The 15,240-nt window shown below is 44.8% G+C and overlaps 1 protein-coding gene across 2 annotated transcripts in view; it reads right to left on the reverse strand.

Moving 5' to 3' along the window:
• Positions 1-15,240, reverse strand: part of DPP6 (dipeptidyl peptidase like 6) — a 783,164-nt gene that overhangs the window by 680,045 nt on the left and 87,879 nt on the right. Inside the window, exon 1 of one of the 2 annotated variants that reach the window (XM_084855093.1) lies at positions 4,713-5,225. The exons of the other annotated variant lie outside the window; for it this stretch is intronic. Coding sequence (XP_084711219.1) covers positions 4,713-4,763 — 51 coding nt within the window. The 5' untranslated portion in view covers positions 4,764-5,225. Of the gene's footprint in view, positions 1-4,712; positions 5,226-15,240 lie in introns of those variants that run through there. 2 annotated transcript variants of the gene reach the window in all.

The following is a 15,240-nucleotide window of genomic DNA, read 5'->3' on the forward strand; positions in this document are numbered from 1 at the left end:
ATATGAAAATGAAGCAAGTGAACAAATTATTCACTAGATCCACTGAGATTAGCGAGAAATAAGAAATCTTATAGGAGAGCCAGCCATATTCTGATCCAGGAAAGCTAGCAAATTGAACATGAAATCTCAGGGAAACCAGGGAAGCCTCTTCGCTTGTGTTTTGAAGAAAGGGGCAGAAGAAATCCCAGACTTAAGCTGTAAAAACACACACACATCCATTCTCTTCAACAATTAAAAGGATCCAAATCTCAGCTGTTCTTGTTTTGAAAGTTTTAGAAATGCACCACTGTTGCTCAGGGCAGCCAACTATATATCTACCCAGTGCCCACCCTTGTTTTAACTTCTTTTACAAGTATGTGCTTCATCAGCAATAACTCATGAGTGAACTATGGGCATAATTAGAGGGACAAGGAATGAAGCATCCCCTAATCTTGGAAAGGAGAGGATATAAACAGCTTCATTTTCCTCTCCTCCCATTTCTGTAAGTCCATAGTTGCCACAAACTCACAAAAAGCAAGGACAGGTACCATGATGGTGGCCACCCATGCCTAATACCATTGATTAAAATCAACACATATACCCTTGAGAGAGTCCCAATCTATTGGTTTTTAAATTTAACTATTGAAATAACTTCAGCAGTTATGTGATCTCCTGTTGGAGCTTTAACATTTACTCAAGGGTGCATTTTCCTTTTGGGGTAGGTTTTTTATATATATGGACAGAGTTCCTTCTTCCAACATTTAGTCCAAAGCTGCACCACTGAGCTATATAGTAGAATAGTCTGTATCATAGCATGGAAATTAAGGAGCTATTTATGTTCTCCATTAGAGGTATATGTGGGTTTTGTTTTAATATGAAAGCAAACCTTTGGTCACTTACCAAAGCATTCAGCTAAAAGAATGAACTGAGCAACTGGGAGCGTCACAATATTCCCTCTGCTACTTTGATGAATGGGGGAGAATGCAATAGAATAAAAATAGATGCTTTTCCAGGTTAAGCAGTGTGAGGGGGAGGAGGCGGAAAGTTGAGCCAACAATGGATGCAATATTTTATCTGTGTGGCACAAGACTATTTTCCCTCAAACACGAGTTTAAGGACTAAAGACATCAAAAAGTATATTTGAAATACAGTTACAGAGTATTCATAACAAAACCAGTATTACATAATTTTCACAGGTTGTCTCACACACTGTAAGAATGAAACAGTTCAATTTAACAAGAATTTTTCAAGGAGAGCAAGAAGATCAATATATACTTAGGTAGTTGACAGAATGTTAACCTAGCTTGAAAGCTTGAATGGAATACTACAGATTAGATGTTTGAATGACTGGGACCTTCTGCAGCTTGCGGTTAAGTGTGTGTTTATGAGTGAAAGACAAAAAGACACTTAAGACTTTTGGAAGGAAAATTAACCCATCACTTACTCCCCAACAGTACATAATGGGTTATAGGCCCCTAGCAATTGAAACATTGCTGACAGAGAAATTACTACAGATATTCAGACGAACAACTGTCTTCAAGATAAATATGCTACTACATATAAGAAAACTATTTCATATATTTTAAAACAGGTATAATCCTGAAAGGGCACTAGCTTTTAGCACAATAACTGGACTTTAAAAAACCATTCTGTAAACAAGCAACAGGAATGTGGAAAGACCAAAATGGAATGGTTCCCATAAGCCCCAGCCAACATGGCCACTGGTCAAGAATTATGGGAACTGTAGTACAAAACATCCAGAGGGCACCAGGCTGCCAACACCTCATCTGGAGACTTTGAAAATGTTAATAGAGTGAATTCTATGACAAAATACCCTTTCTAAATTAAACCAGCAGAACAATTTGGGCTGGAAATTGGTACCTTGGAAATATCTCTAGAAGCAGGTAGTATAGTTTTCTAATTGTCAATTAGTTTTGCTTTTTAACAAAATGGAAGCTGCTTTAGACAGAAGACACATGTTGCTACAAATCAGATTACAGGTTGCAATGGCCAAACACTAAGTCTTTCTTCACACGGAGCTTTTATCCTGTGATTGAGATTGCTCCTTCACGGAAGTTTGCGGGCTCTTTACATGACGCCATGACCCTGCCATGACCGTCCTGCGCTAAATGCCCTTTGTTCCATTTTTAAATAGGTCACAGATAAGGAGCTATCAAATGACACGCCCCCTTGTGTTCCACATGAGTTCCCTCCATGAAAAGAGGAAACTTGGCAAGAAGAGGAGTGAGATCAATGAAAGAGAATGGAAGACTCAGATATGGGGAGAAGGAGGGGGAAAGGGGAGGGGAGAAGAGGAGCGGATGAAAAAGGGAGTCATTGTGATCCTGCATTTAAAATGGAAGCAGAAGCCTTGTATTAAATGAAGGATTTTAGGGTGGTATAGAGATGGCCTAGGTCCTCTTGTAACCAAGTCAAGCCTTATTACATACTAGGAAGTTATGTAGAAGCCTCTAAATCACTGCTCTTAATTAAATACGTTTTGCTAGCTTACAATTTTGTTTCTCTGTACATGCCAAAATGCAGTTTCAAAACAAAAATAGACAAATCTACCTAGACACATCTTTAAAGTTGAGGGGTAATTCTTGGACCGGAGACTCAACAGCACTAGCTCATCAGATCCCCATCAAAGTTGAGGCAGTCTCCGTGCACTCAGAACAGCCCCACAAGACTTACAACCAGACAACTGTGGAATTAATGAAGCCTGTGGATCACAGCCAGTTTTAGCAGGGATTTCAATGGAAAATCGATCTGGTTGTGTTTACCTCTTGCTATACAGCCATGTTCTAAGTTCATTCACTATGTGACCTAGAATTAAGTGTGTGCATCTGTTCCACCCTACCAAAATTTACAGCAACTACTAAAAACAACAACAAATCCTGCCAGAAAGGATAGGCAACATTCTTTTAAGCAGGGGTAATGTATTCCTTTCCTTCCCATTCCCTCTAACTGCAAAGATCATTAAAAGATAATAGGCTATAAGTTTCTCGGTATTAATACTGTGAAATAGTGTGTGTGAATTAGGCTAATGCTGTAGCATAATCAGGCAGCAATCATCTCAGGTGGTTAACTGTTCTTTTAGCCACAGCCAAGCAAAAGAGCTACAGTGACCTTTGGAACAGCAGCTAGCAGAGCATGGGAGGGGAAAAGTCCAGCCTTGAGAGCAACTCTGCTTCAAGTATTGTACATGCATCTGAAGGATCCATAACAGTCACACTGAATGCAATGTTCCATTTTTAAACGGTTTGCACAAGTTCCTGTTTAGTTCCCTAGTTGAATTCGCAGGTCACAGAGATTGCACCTTCCTGCTGAAAGATCTACCTTGGGTGGGTGGGCAAGGAACACCATTGTGCTAGAGCCAGCAATCCCTTTCAACAACAACAAAAAGACAATCGTGAGTCACCAACACTGGGCTTTGGTGAAAGGAGCAGGATACTTGAATTGCTGTTTTTAAATTTGGGGGGGGGGGCGGAGAGAGAGAGACACGGAGATACAGAGACTTCACCGCGCAGCCAGGTTGGAGTAAATCGCTGGTGGAAACACAGCCAGAGAGAGACAGCAGGCTTCCCAAACACTCACACTCTCCCCAGTCATTCAGTTAAACATGAACACTTCCCACTAAGTAATGGCCATGCTACATAGTTTTACAACGAGCATGTAAAAGCAACACCTACCAAAAGGTGAGGAGCAGTTTCTTTTTAAAAGGATTCACGCAGTTATTTTATATTGCGTTTTTAAAAAATACAGAATCAAAATCACCTATGAAGACATCGGTGCCACCCCATTCCTAGCCCATTCGGTTCAAGCACGCCAGACAGCCTCAAGGGCAAAAATTCCCACAGCATCTCATAATAAGCAAGGCCAGAAGTAAATAATGCCCAAACAAGCCCCTTGAGTACGCGTCCACACAGACCCCCCACCCCACCCGCAAATCGCAGCGGGAAGACAAAACAAACGTGTTTCCATCAGCACAAGATGGCATCCAGCGTTTCCTCAGAGAGATCGGCAGTTTTTATTACTAAGAAAGTGTCCGACCAAGGATAGATGAGAGGGGTAATTGTTGCCTAGAAGAAGGGCAGAAGGCGGGGGGGGGGGACCCCCGCACAACCACTCCGGTGTTCAAGTTGTCAAAGTTGGCTGCGCGGCGCTGCTGATCCGCTTCCTCGGCTCCCCAAATTCAACACCTTCTCCAGATATCTTGCAATCCTCAAGGAAGACTTCAGCGCTGTCACCCGAAACCAGTCCCGGAAAGAAACCTTCACTTTCCACCTTCCACCTCGTCCGAGCAAAAACAGCAACAGCCAGCGCGCTGACCAAATTGCCGACCATGGAGGAAGGGAAGGCGGAGGCAAGAGGGACCCTCCAAATCCGCAGGTTCAAGTTCAGCCCTACATCTCCCTCCACACCCTCTTGTCTCTCCCGCATCCTCAGTTAACAACAACGACAAAAAGGTACCAAAGCCATCACCAAAGCATCTACATGGGCAAAAGACCCATCGCCGTCACCTGGTTGAGCGGAGGGGTCGGGTCCACCCTAGGCAGACCCATCTAGGATTTAAAGGGGTGAACTCCAAAGGCAAAGCAAAGGCGTGGGGGGGGGGATAATCTTGTGGACTGCCCAGATCACGCTTCCCCCCAAGAACAGGTACGCACAGTATCAAACAAACGCCGAGAAAAAGACGCCCCGGAGTTACTCAGGCGGCGGCAGACACTTACCATCATGTTGCCTTGCATTTTAGCGGTTTTAATCATTGCCTTTTCCTTCATTTTGGCTTTGCTTGGGAGATGGTGATGATGGGCTGGAAAGGACCGCGAGTGCCTGCCGGTCTCCTTACAACACAGGCTTACTACTTAATAATCCATAGGCTCGGTCACTTTAGTCAGGAAGCTGGGCTTTTTACACTTGCGAGGAGATGTTTATTCGTGGGGAGGGGGAGGGGGGGAAGGAGACGGGAGGGGGAGGGGGAGTTCTGATGGGTTTTTCCCCTTTTCTTTTTTATTTGTTAAGCTCAACGCCCTTTAAAAAAAAAAAAAAAAAACGTATGCGATTTTGGGGCGGGGGGCCGCTCTTCTCCAGCTTTCCCTATTCCTTGGAACCACGACTTGAAAAAAATATTTAAGGGGAGGAAAGCGCCTGCCCGGTTTTAAATCATGCCCTGCTAGAACTCCCAGGGTAAACAGAGGGAGAAAAGCAGCTCCCCCACCGCTCACGCAGGTCACAGCCACATCACAACACACACTCCCCTCGTGAGAGGGTGAAAAGGACCGCTGTCGTGAGAATATGTGAGACTTGCCACCGCGTACAGCTAAAGGTTTTCTCCTTTCATGCTACCTACAGGCACCGGCAGGAAGAACAGAGAAAGCTTGCTGGTGCTTTTTTTGGTCAAGGTTAAGCAAATTTTCGGGTGGAGAAACGAAAGGGTGCAAACGACTGAGGCGGGCACGGGGGCGAGTCGGCGCTTGTTCAAGCGCCGTTCGCATAAGTGTATTTATGTATGTGGGCACAAAGTGTTCGGAGCGTTATATCGGAGAAGGAACCAAAGTCCTCTTCTTTACGTGGAGCTCACAAAACCAGGGCCGGGGGGAAGGGGGGAGGAACAACCATCTCCTTCCACCGCCGCCGCCGCCTCCTCCGTCCCCCCCGATCAGCGAATAGCCGGGCGCAGAGAGGACCACGTCTGCTGCAAACAAGAAGAGGGGAGGGAAGGACGGATATCAATAACGTTGTTGTTACAGGTTACTAAGGGACACCCGTCACGTTTCCATGGTTTCACTCGTTCGGGTTTGCATCTGAATCAGCCGCTGCTGCTGCTGCTGCTTTCCCCTCTCCCTGCATGAAGGAGGCGTGGAGGTTTTCCCGCAACACCCTTCCCGGGCGCCTGGGCGCGCCTGCACAGAAACTCCCTTCGCAAGCGGTACCTTCCCTCCTTCAACCTCTTCCTGAATCACGTCTCTTGCGCGCGCGCGCCCGCGCCCCCCCCCCCGCATCCCCGTCTGCGCTCTCCGTTCTGCACGAAGCCCTTTGCAGCTGCTCGCCACGCCCACTACCAGGATGCCTCTTTGTTGTTGCATTTCCGGGACAGACGCGCACGCACAGAGCGAGAGACGGCGGCGCTGCCCGCCGTTTGCCCGTCGGGCGGCCCGGAGACGCACCCAGAGCCCCGTCGCGAGTCCCATTCCATGTACACGCACAAGCAAAACCGGGCTTCTCGCATTGACGGTTCAGTCTCCCCGCCCCGTCTTCCCAGGACGGCCCGCTGCTTCCCCAACCCTCCATTCATTCATCCACCCACACACCCCGGGGCTCTTGCTTTTTGTGCTCCTCCACTTTCCCCCGGCTACAACGCTGCAGAAGCGGCTTCTAGATTTGGAGCGCCCATCGCTGTTCCCTCCTGTCCTTTTTCTACTGCCCACACTCGGAGCTTTCAGCCATTCAAAAGCCCGCTCTGTTCTTCTCAAAAACAAAGCAGGGTTCATTTTGCAGTCAAGTCACGCCAAAAGCTAGAAAATGCTGTAACTAGGAGAAGATCTTTCCACTGCCGTTTGCTTTTCTCCTACAGGTGCCGCAGGCAAGTGGAAGGACACGCGACTTAGAGCTCCCCTGTGCACCAGTGTGTACACGCACACGCGTGTGCAGTGTGTACACACGCACACTTGAAAGAGCATTTGGGTATTTTGCTATTAAGAGTACGACAGAAATGGAAGTGAGTTAAGCCGGTAGGAAGACAGCAAGGACTTGATTTGCAGGAGATACTTGTGGGACAACATGGATCACAGCCTCACTGAGAAGAAGGGAAGATGTTTTCACTTTTTAAAAAATGGTGGAAGTCTCTGCTAAAGTTTGGAAGAGAAAGCCATAGAATAAATTGCCTGAGTGGATCATCACATACCCAAATCATAGCCCACTGGGGAGGGTTTATGATGCTAACCTTTTTCCATGGTGATGATGATGCCCAACTTGCTAGCTTTTCACCTAGAGCTTAATTTGCTGTCAGCCTTCTGAATGAGAACCACCCCTGATAATTTAGAATGAAAACCATGTTTCAACCTTAAAAAAAGACTTGAGGGCATAGTCATGGACTCTAGTAGGGCATTAACTCTGAGACTTGAGGTGGTCCTTCTAAAATAAGTGAGATTAACTGTGTAAGAATTTCTGCAAAATCTAGGCTGTAAACAAGGAGATTCAATGTATAAGCATTTTGCTGTACAAAATTCTTTGTGACCACCTTTATTTTTGTCCTGTCCTTACAACAAGTCTGTAGGGTGGGGCACTATTCCTGGAAGGTACCAGATTTAACCAAATGGAGTGCAACATTCTCCATATTACTCCATGCATCTGATGAAGTGGGCTATACCAGGGAATAAATTTGTTAGTCTTTTAGGTGCCACTAGATTCTTTATTTTTAAACCATGAGAGTGACAGAGGTGGGGCTTCAGGCCAGGTTTGATAAGAATAAGCCCCTTCCTTTAGGCAATAGTTGACCTTGCCTTTCCAATATGATAAAAAAATAGGCTACCAACTGAGTCATTTGAAAAACCAATGTTCTCTCTTTCACTCTTGTGTTTCCTTGCTTTGTTAACTGACATGAAGCCACCATTACTCAGTTGTGGTGTAACAGAGAACCTGGCAGTCCCAAGTTCAAATCCCCACTCAGCTACAAAGTTTACTGCGTGATTTTGAGCCAGCCATGCACTCTCAGCCTAACCTACATCATTGGATTGTTACGTGGATAAAAGGAGGAGGAACCCTATAGGCCACCCAGAGCTCCTTAGAGGAAAGATGGGATACAAATGTAATCAAAACCAAACGAACAAGGAATACATGCATGGGCAATATATTCCCCATGGCCCTGGATCTATTTCCCAGAGCCCTAGGTATCCATTAGTTCCAATGGAAGGTTTTTTTTTTTCCTCACCTTGATTGTCATATAGGGGCAATTTTCAAGGGAGATTGCAGATGAGGAGGGAAGGGTTAACCCCCTCCCCACATGCTGCAATGCCCCCCAACACCAACACACCCACATGGGAATCACACTTAGGGGAAAATATATTTCCATTGGTGTCAATGGGAGTTTTCCCCTAAGGTTAGCTGCCATGAAGAGTGGGTAGATTTCCAGGGGGATCACAATTGGAGAGGGAAGGTTTAAACCCCCCCTTTCTGTGCCCCCCAATCCTGCTCTGCATGGCAATTAAGCTTAGAAAAAAAACCCTTCCACTGATGCCAATCCAATGATTGATGCTGAAATCTTTTGAATGTCTTAAATCTTTTTAAAAGGAAGTGCCTAATTTTTAAACATGCCTTAACCATAAAAGCAAATGCAACTATGTCTTGTCTTTCAAAACGCTCCAATGAAGTCAATTTCACGGCAGGGGGGATTTGTGTTGACCACAGTACATCAAATCTTTTAACATGTAGCAAATTATTATTTGCTTCCAAATGCTTTTATATACTAGTTGCTGTATTTCTACCTCCTCTCCCAACAGTTTCCCCCCCTAATGCAGTTGTTGGTTTCTTCCTGTTATTCCACTTAATTTGTGGGGTTTTGGCACTGCTGTAACAATTGCTATGATTAAAAAGGATTTTGTTCTAATCTTCAGACTGCTTGGCAAGTCCTTACTATCCCTGCCAATACCATCCATACCTCGATTTGTTATTGTACTAAGATTCTCTTTTCCATTTGGACAAATGCACTCTTCTCTGCAGATGATTCTCCACTTCTCACAAGTGGATCTTCCACCCAATGCATTCCATAACACAGTATCCAGTGTTTGCAATTGAGCTTGGGATAACTTTCAGTCACCAATAAGTCAACATAACTTTTGCTTTTATTTAGCATTTACATGGCTACAGGTAGGCCAGAGGGGGAAGAGTCTAAACTTGAAACAGTGGCTTGCTAAGGTCTCCTCGTGCATCCATTGTTAAGGTAAGATTTGAAGCAGGAGCTTTGCAGGTTACTCTTAAGCAGGATACTGTGGGTGGGGGGCAGAAAGATGGTATGAGAGCAAGTCAAGGCAGAGCAAGGCAGGAAAACAGGTTTGGGGTTTTACATTGGACAAGTTTGCACAATCACTACAGCCCAACATGGCTTATCTGAGCCACGGTGGGCTGAGTCCTGTGCTGGTAGACAGTTTGAATATTAAAGCTGCAGTGGATGGTCGCCATGACTTCTTATGATATCTGAACTTGGTGAGGGTGGACTGCTAGAGCGATTAAGGGTGCAATCCTATGGCCGCTAGTCAGCGGCTAGATGGCCATAGGATAGGTCGGTTCCCGGGAACCGACCGCAGAGCCCATGCTCCAAGGTCAGGTCCCTGAGAACCAACCATCACCCCCTCCCATGCTGCCTTGTAGGCAGATGGAATGGCCCCATGCTCTGCGCTCGGAAGAGGAGAGCAGAGTGGCGAAAACGGGGCATTCCTGGGGGCATGCCAGGGTGGGGAAGTCAGAAATCCAGTACAACACATCCAAAGTGTCATCCGGCCGCCACTTACTATGCTCTGACTTCCCATGGCTAGAAAACTGAAATCGGCCATCTAGCCAGAAATGCAGGCCAGCTGACGCATGGAGGGGTCGATCCCCTCCACGCTTCCCCTGCCCTGCAGTCGCCTCCGAGGTCGGAGGTGGCCGCCTATCCCGGTAGGATTGCTCCCTGAGGGCACAATCCTATGCATGTTTAGACAGAAAAAAGTCCTACAATTCCCAGCATTCTCCAGCCAGCCATGATGGCTGGAGCATGACGGGAGCTGTAGGACTTCTTTCTGTCTAAACATGCATAGGATTGCACCCTAAGAAACCATCCACAACCCTAGAAAAACCCATGGGTTCTGAGTGGTTTGTTAACCACGCCAACAACCCACCCTCACTGGGTTCAGGCATCACAATAAGCCATGAAGCCCACCCACCATGGGCTGAATATTCAAAATGGCCACCAGCATGTACCGCAACCTACCATGGCTGTGGTAGGCTTCAGTGAACTGGGCCTTCTTTCACAATTTCAACAGCTGGGCTAGCATAGGGACTAAAAACCTGCTCCTGTGACGTATCCAGGGTTATATGAATACATGGGATTTCAATCAGCAGCCTTCCTTCCCATGTATACAAAGCTATGTACAAACCACATAGGATAGGAGAGAGGTAGTGAGCATAATCCTTACACCACCACCACCACATTATGTCTCTCATAAGTTCTTAAGGGCATAACTGAAATGGGCATAATTGATATAATATCCAAACTTACTCTCCTGCCTTATTCTGCTTTGTGACTTCCCCTCACGCATATTTCATTTGCTGTTTTTCTAAAAAAAGAACTTTAGAAAGTTGGGGGAGAAGAAAAAAAAAACTTGGAACATACCAGAAATGAGTCAACACCTCATCAATTTTTGCTTAAGATCCAAAATTTTCAAAAACATTGCCCAAATCTTCTGCAGAACTGCCTCAGCAATCACATTTTATTGGCCTCTGTGCCTTCCTGTATAGCCAGAATGCTACTTAGTGAATTTAAGAAGAGGATAGATAAATGAGAGATAGCTAACCACAGTGTTACCTTTAAGTATACAAAGGACATTGTGTAATATCCTTGAAAGGTAAAATATTTAAGAACACCAAAACCATCATTTATTACTGTTTATGCCATGTTTTCTCCAAAGAGCTCATGGTGGCATGGCATATATGGTCTCTTCTCTCTACCTTTTATCTTTACAGACCACCCCATGAGGTAGGTTAAGTTAGGAGACTGTGGTAACTGGTACACAGTAATGCAGAATGTTTTTTGGCTGAGCAGGGATTTGAAGCCAGCTCTCTCTAGTCTACATTGAATCATAGATTTATGTATTTTTATTATTGCATTTATATCTCACCTTTTTTCTTCTTCCAAGGAGTGAAAAGCAGCTTACATTGTCCTCCTCTCCATTTTATCCTCACAAGAACCACATGAGGCAGGTTAAGCTGAGAGTCAGCAACTGGCCAGAGTCACCCAGTGAGCTTCATAGCTGAGTGGGGACTAGAACCCAGATCTCCCAAGTCCAAGTCCACACTCCAACCACTACACCACACTGGCTCTCATAGAATCCATAGAATCATCATAGAGTTGGAAAAAGGAAAAAGCCATTGGGGGAGTAATCTTATGGCCACTAGTCAGCAGCTAGACTGCCATTGGATATCTAGTTTTCTGGGAACTGACATTGGAGCCCGCGCTCCAAGTTCCCAGAGAACCAACCTTCTCCCCTTCCATCTTTCCTCGCAAGCAGCATGGAACAAACAGTCCCGTGCTCTGAAGAGGAGCACGGAGTGGCCAAAATGGGGCATTCTGGGGCAGAGGGGGTGGAAATGCCAGAACGACACATCCTACGTGTCGTCCAGCAGCCTCCTCCCCTGCTCCACCTTCCCGGGGCTAGACATCTGAAATCGGAGGAACAATCCTCTCTGTGCTTCTCCTGCCCTGCTTTGGATAGTTGGTCACCTCCAAGTTTGGAAGCGGCTGCCTATCCCCATAGGATTGCGCCCTTAGCCCATCGAGTCCAACAGGAATCTAGTTTAAAGCATCCCTGACAGATGGCTGTCCAACACTGATCAATACATCATACTCTGGATGCCAGATATACCACTATATTGAATTCCATTTAACTTCTCCTGTATATCACTCTTCATGCTTTAAAATAGTCAGGTGAGTCCTTGCTTCAGGTGGCCCTACTAGATGTAGGGACATGAATCATGTCTTCCTCCCCCATAGGTTTACCAAGCTAGAGAAGCTTATCCAGCTAGCTCCTAATGTTTTGGATATGGTTAAATACCATTTAGGGATTTATACCAATGGGAGGGTGCTGATATTTTTTATTGTGGTTTTTATGAAAATTATTAATTTATGGTTATGACAAATTTGTAAGTTTGTTTTATAATGGATTGTATTGCCTTGGTTTGTCTTTTTAATGAATTGTGAGCCACTTCAAGAAAACTTTATAGACTGGGAGTGGGCTAAAGGTTTTAGAAATAAGTCAGAAAGAAAAAGTAGCCAAATTTGATGGGGATAGGTATCTATCTCACAGTCTGTGAAAGATGGAGCACAGAAGCAAGATAATAGCTTTTAAAAAAAGATAAATGTTTGTATCTTTCAGGAAATAATTCCAACATTCTGTTGAATGTATGTAAAAGGGAGGCATACAGTCTTAAACTAGATGCTTCTACTCAGGGTTTTTTGAGGCAGCACAAGGTATAACAATCCAAAAGGTATACAGAGTAGGCCAGGCAGGTTAGAGACCATAGTGAGAGGTTCCCACACCCTTCATCCCCCTGCAAATGTAAGAGGGGGACTGAAAGTATTAGAGTTCCCATGGGACAGGTGTAATGACCAGACAGAGAAGAGAAAGCCAGTGTCCATGCACACATACACAAAACACAGTGGCAGTTATCAGATGACTAGCAGAATAGCATTATAGGATCTAGTTCTGCCAGCATTGACTTCCCTATATTAAAAGTATGTTATTTCAAAGCATGTTAAAACAAGGTTTCAAGTGCCATAATGAAGATTGGTATGATGACATCATGCAGATATGGGGAAAGGAAATTTATTTTAAAATCATAGAATAAGATGCTGGGAAGAGATACAAGGACAGCAGGGCTCTTGTTCATTCCAAGTTTATGAATGCACACACCTTATCCAAACATGCAAGGTTGATTGTTTTGGCAACACTGTTTTAGAAGTATAAATTTAAATGTAACCACACTGCAACAAAGGAGAAAACTGTTGCAACACAGTCTGCTGTTATTTTTCTATAGAACATGATGCTAATTGAAGCAGTGTGATTTAGCTCTGCCAGATGAAACAACCATTCCATGATATCAGAAAAACAGTCCAAAGTAATGTTCTGTATAATTTACATTGTGTTCCAGAGAAACCAGGGATTTCATTAGAAACTTATCAGACGTTCCTCAGTAAGTTTATCAGTAATGGTGGACAAGCTGCATGAAAAATTGCTTTCCACTATTATCTCCCCCAGGGGCCACAGTGGCTTAGTGGTTAAGACGCTGAATTGCAGACCGGAAGATCAGCAGGACAGCAGTTCGAGACCCGAGTGCTGCGTGACCGAGTGAGCTCCCATCTTCAGTCCCAGCTTCTGCCAACCTAGCAGTTCGAAAGCAAGAAATTGCAAGTAGATAAATAGGTACCGCTTCGGCAGGAAAGGTAACAGCGTTCCGTGCACCTGGGTGTTCAGTCATGCTGGCCACATGACCATGGAAGTGTCTTCGGACAGCGCTGGCTCTTTGGCTTAGAAATGGAGATGAGCACCACACCCTAGAGTCGGACATGACTGGTTGGGGACACCTTTACCTTTAATTATCTCTCCCCCCCCCCCCAATGCACTGGTTGTGCTCTATGGCAGGTTCTCAGTTGCAGGATGGCAAGGTCCAAAATCATCCAGAACAGGGGTGAGCAACCTCTCAGTCTAATTTCAAAAGGCCTCTGCAAGAGATCTGTTCATACCTCTGGGAAGAATGATCTGTCTCTCCCCTGGCAGGCTGCAGAACAGAGAGGAAAAGGGCAGGGGAGGGGGGAGAGAGAGAGGCGGGCGGGCAGGCAGGGGAGAGAGAGACAGAGACAGAGAGAAGAGGGTGACAGAAATATAGATAGGAGGGGAAAGAGTTCAGAGTTGAAAATCACTAATCATTGCATAGCAATGGCAGCATTCCCCTCATCCCTTGCTTCTCAAACAGAGGCTCACCCCTGGTTTGCCTATTTTTGTCCCAAATTGTGCTTCACACATACAGAATATTTAGTCTATTCCATTATTCTGTTCATTCCCATTTTTTGTGGATTTGTGTGATGAAAAATATTAGAACACTATGAGAAAAGCAGGAGACACTTATTCCCTTCTGTGCATTTCCTGTGTACTCTTTTCAGGACTACCTAATAAAGACAGGAGTGGGAAACCTTTTTTGGCCCTGGAGCTGAATTCCTATTTAGGAAGGGTCTCAGGGTCAGCCTTCTCTCAGTCCATGGGGCTAAAAGCACAGGGGATGGAGCTAAAGGTGGGGGGAGAGCAAAGTACGTGGGACCAGATGTAATTTGTACCACTTTGGACATTTTTCCACCGAAAATACAAAGCACAGCTTGGCTCTATGATTGTCTACTCAAGAGTAAACCACAGAAATAGAGCACAGAAGAAAGTGACAGAAACTGACTTTTAAAACACAAGCCTCCAGTTTCTATACCATCCTCTTACAGGAACTGTTTAAATACTTTGCTCTTTAAATACTTTACATTTTAAAGGGTACTTAGGGTTTTTTTCCCCAGCACAGGACTGGACGGAGAAGGGGAGCATGCAGAAGAAGCTCCCAAGCCAGATGGAGAACTTTCCTGCCCCAGAGCTGAAGTTCCCCATCTCTGTAATAAAGGATAGTAATGTGTTTGTTCTACTCCTGATAGGAAGTATAGCAGTTTAAAAGAACACAAGAAAAATTCACTATTTTTTAAACAATGTGTATAATTCAGGGAATAGAAAATTAGATTATGCTATGAAGGCATGAACTAGGCAGGCATGGACAAGTGGTTTTGTACCTTAATTCTTCAGTAAAATGGGAACAGAACGTGTGTGTATGGTGACCACACTTTACATGTTTGCTGCAGAGCTGTCCCTAGTAGAGGTTGAATCTGGCATCAAAGTTGTAGATTAATTATATATACAATATGTGTGCATATTGCTATGTACCCTCATTGAGGCAGACATGTAACTTGCATGTATACCAATGCAGATCTAAGAGGGCTTTTAACCAGAGGTGTGATGTGCACACCACAGATTTATGCGCTACAGATTTATGCACTCTTACAGATGGGGAATAGCTACAACTAAAATGGGCAAATTGGCTTAAACAGTCAAAAATCCAAGACACAGACTTTGTTTCTTACAGATTTTTGTTCTCAAAACACACACACAGGCATATTCATTACAGGAGAGATTGAGAGAGAGAGAGAGAGAGAGAGAGATGGCTTGATTAGTTTACCTACTCCCTGACAGTCCTAATAGGCCTAACTAAGAGACAGAAAAATACAAAGATTAGAGAAGTTAATGTTTGACAAATATGGAGAGGAAGGTGGCACTTATGGGAAGGGCAGGGCAGGGCATTAGAAGGTTATGTGAACAAGGAAGCTCAGTTGCTGGTGGCAATGGTGGCTCATGCGGGTGGAAATGGATAGATTTAGGACAGGGGTGCAGAACCTCCAACCCATGGAGACTCTGCATCTGCCCCACA

This window comes from Heloderma suspectum, chromosome 5 (assembly GCF_057233095.1).
Source record: "Heloderma suspectum isolate Gila_16-S chromosome 5, 16-S_ref, whole genome shotgun sequence".
Taxonomy (NCBI): domain Eukaryota; kingdom Metazoa; phylum Chordata; class Lepidosauria; order Squamata; family Helodermatidae; genus Heloderma; species Heloderma suspectum.